We start from the raw sequence: 3,189 nt of genomic DNA on the forward strand, positions 1-3,189 counted from the left end.
TCTGTCACCCTGTGGGTTCACCCTGCGTGAATACATATGCAAATAGCCGCCAACGTGGAGGGCTTACCGCGTGTCAGGGGTCTCGCAGGGATTACCTTATGCAATCTTCCCAATCACTCCCTTTAATGAGTGCCATTATCATCCCACTTTGAGGATGAGGAAACTGAGGCTCAGCGAGGCGATGCGGCCTGCCCGTGACCGCCCGGGGGTCCAGGTCTGTCTGGACCAGAGCTGGAGCTCCCAGTGCCGCGCTCGGAGCGGGGCGGTGGGGCCGGGGCAGGACGCGTGGAAACCCCCAGCCGCGTGGGTGCCCAGTGAGGGGACGAGCGCAAGAGGGTGATGGGCGTGGGGAGGGCTCACCTTGACGATGAGCGGGTTCTGAAACATGGAATCCCGCACGACCCCCAGCCTCTCGTTCTCCATGCCCGGTTGGATGTCGGCCACGGTCAGGGGCCGCCGCGGGGGCGGGCAGATCTGGCTGACCGTGCGGCGAACCGGCGGCTTCTTCTTCCATCGCGTGAGGTCGTGGCAGGAGGTCCTGGCCTCTGGCATCCTGGGGGTCGCGGGGAGTCGGCCAGCCGGCTGGATCCAGCGCGCTTCCCAGGTGGGGGGCCGGTGCGGAACTCGGAGGGGCCCTCCGCCAGTCCCGGGACGCACCACCCGGACCCCGGGGTGGACCCCGGACGCCGGGCTCCCTCCGGAGCGAGGCGCGCCCAGCTCGCGCCGCCCGCTCGTTGCAAGGAGCGCTGAGACCTACATAAGCCCCTCTGGTTCCTGAGAGCGTCTTCTGGGTGCCGCGCTGCGGATTCGAAAAGGAGAGAAAATCAAGACCACCCCTTGAGGAAGAATGGAATCGTCCGTTTCCATGGCGACAGGACGCCAACGGCACTGGAACAGGGCTGGTCGATTTACTTTCAGGAAACTTTTTGGCCACCTAAGTGGACGTGTTTCGAGTTTTCTTAAGTAGACCTGAGAAAAACCCAAGAATTACCACTGGGCTGTGTTAAAAGCGACGGAGTTCTAGAAGGCCATTTACACTTGACTTCCAAGTCAAACACACACACACACACACACACCCCACTTACCCCGACCCCTCTCGCCGCCCCTTCCCACTTCTCCCAGCGACACACACACACGCACACACACACAGCCCGGGGCAGAGCGTTACTACGTGTTTCAGAATGAAATAGAAATCCGCATTCCAGGCCTGATATTACTGCTAATCCACTGGGTGATCTCAAATTAGTCACCTTTTGGGTCCTCAGTGTTTTCTTCTGTGAAATGGGTAGGGGGAAAAGTCTAGAGTTGAATGAAATCAATGGTACCCTACTTTGTGCAACAGAATAAAGGGAAGTTGAAAAATACAGATTCACTGAATCAGAATATCTGGAAATGGGATCTGAGAATCTGCATTTTAATCCTTCTTCCCCTTTGGATTTTTTTTAAGTTCAAAGCTATGGAAACTGTGAAAGAAGAGTACAATGAAAACCCATATAGACTTCACCTAGACTGACTGGTCCTTAGTATTTGCCACATTTACTTTCTGTTCACACACACACACATTGCTAAACCATTTTGAAAAGATCTGCAGACATTATCATATTTGACCCTAAATACATGTATCTGCCAAGAACAAGGACATTCTCATACAGAACTACAATGCTATTATGTCTACGGATTTTAATGTGATACAATAATGGTGCCTGATATGCAGTCTGTATGCTAAGTTGGAAATCCGCACTTTTTAAGAGCTTCCCGAGTGATTGGTGCAGTGTTTGGGGAACCACTAGCCTGGATGATCCCTAGTCTGCCTTCTAGTTCCAGCCTTTAGTGGGGTCATTCACCCATCATTATCATCTTCATTAAATGTGCAAATATCCACAAGGCTCTGGGTAAGGGGTTCACCACAGAGAAGTTGCACAGACAACAAACGTGCACTTCAAGGCCTTGCACAGCAACAGTGGACAACACCAGCACTACATTTCCAGAGCAAATCAGACAGACCTCCAACTGTCCATCCAAGGCCTGAAGCGGCCCTTGGGTGGTGACAGGTGTATGATGTACGCTTTATGGTTTCTCTAGCCTGCTTCACTTCCACATAAATGCACGTTGTGCACTTTTTAATCAAAGCTGCTTGGCAGCTCACACAGAGGAAGTCAGGTGGTGCAGCAAGGCACAGGATACTGGAGTAGTGGAAAGATCACAGGTTTGAATCCTAGCTGGGGCCACACAAGTTTCCCTGTGACAAGTTACATGAAGCCCTAGTTTTCTCATCCACAAAGTAAGGCTGATATTACCTAATAAAGATTTCCTACAACAGGGGGTTGTTACAGGATTCCATGAGAAATCTCTTTGCTGGTGTGATTGTGTTCACTATGCAGTAAGACTAAAAGTTTGAGTGGCATGTATACTGGCCTCGACTTGATGGCCTGCTTAAAGCTTTACTTTTAATCATAAGCTAAGTTTCTTTCGGACTCAGTGGAAATGGGAGAATCGGAATAGATCTTCAGGGCTTCTTCTACCTCTAACCTCCACCTAAGTTCAATGTGCATTAGACTCCGCACCACAGAGCCCCTGCCAACCCCTGACTTCACCCCTTACCTCTGTCCCCATCACTCACGGTGCTCCCGCTACCCTGGCCTTCTTTCAGTTCCTCCAGCAACCAAGTTCAGGGCCTCTGGATTTGCTCCCAGCCTGGAACACTCTTCCATCGATTTTTGTTCACCCTTTTCATTTAGAACTCAACTGTCACTCGTCAAAGAGCCTCCCTTACTATCTAACCTAGCTCTCACTGTCCCTAGTCGCTCCCCATCACATTACCCTGATCTATTTTCCTTAAAGGATAATCTGAAATTATCTTGGTTGATTAGTTTGTTTTCTGTCTTCCTCAGGTTAGCCCTCAGCATCTTGTTCACTCCTGGACTGCAGACGGACCTCAGCAAAAAAAAACTGTTGAATAAATGGCATGCATGCACGAATAAGCAAGTCGGCGGAAGGGCTCTGTCCCACTTTCTTAGTTTTAGGATCACGCTCTACCCTGTCCCACCCGACTCGCAACAAGACCGGGAACAAACTGGGCAGAAAACGACGCGAGTCACAGCCCCACAGCCAGCGACCTGCTACGGCAGCGCGATGCCGGAGGGGGGGGCCGGAAGTGACGCAGGCCACTTCCGCTTCCACGACCCCAGC

General features: G+C 51.9%; 1 protein-coding gene across 1 annotated transcript in view; it reads right to left on the minus strand.

Annotated features, from left to right (window-relative positions):
- CFAP77 (cilia and flagella associated protein 77) overlaps positions 1–552 on the minus strand; it is a 133,691-nt gene extending 133,139 nt beyond the window's left edge. Inside the window, exon 1 of the mRNA XM_068553728.1 lies at positions 361–552. Within this exon, the coding sequence (XP_068409829.1) occupies positions 361–552 (192 nt within the window). The remainder of the gene's footprint in view (positions 1–360) is intronic.
- Positions 553–3,189: the final 2,637 nt, after the last annotated feature.

Source organism: Eschrichtius robustus, chromosome 10 (genome assembly GCF_028021215.1).
Source record: "Eschrichtius robustus isolate mEscRob2 chromosome 10, mEscRob2.pri, whole genome shotgun sequence".
Taxonomy (NCBI): Eukaryota; Metazoa; Chordata; class Mammalia; order Artiodactyla; family Eschrichtiidae; genus Eschrichtius; species Eschrichtius robustus.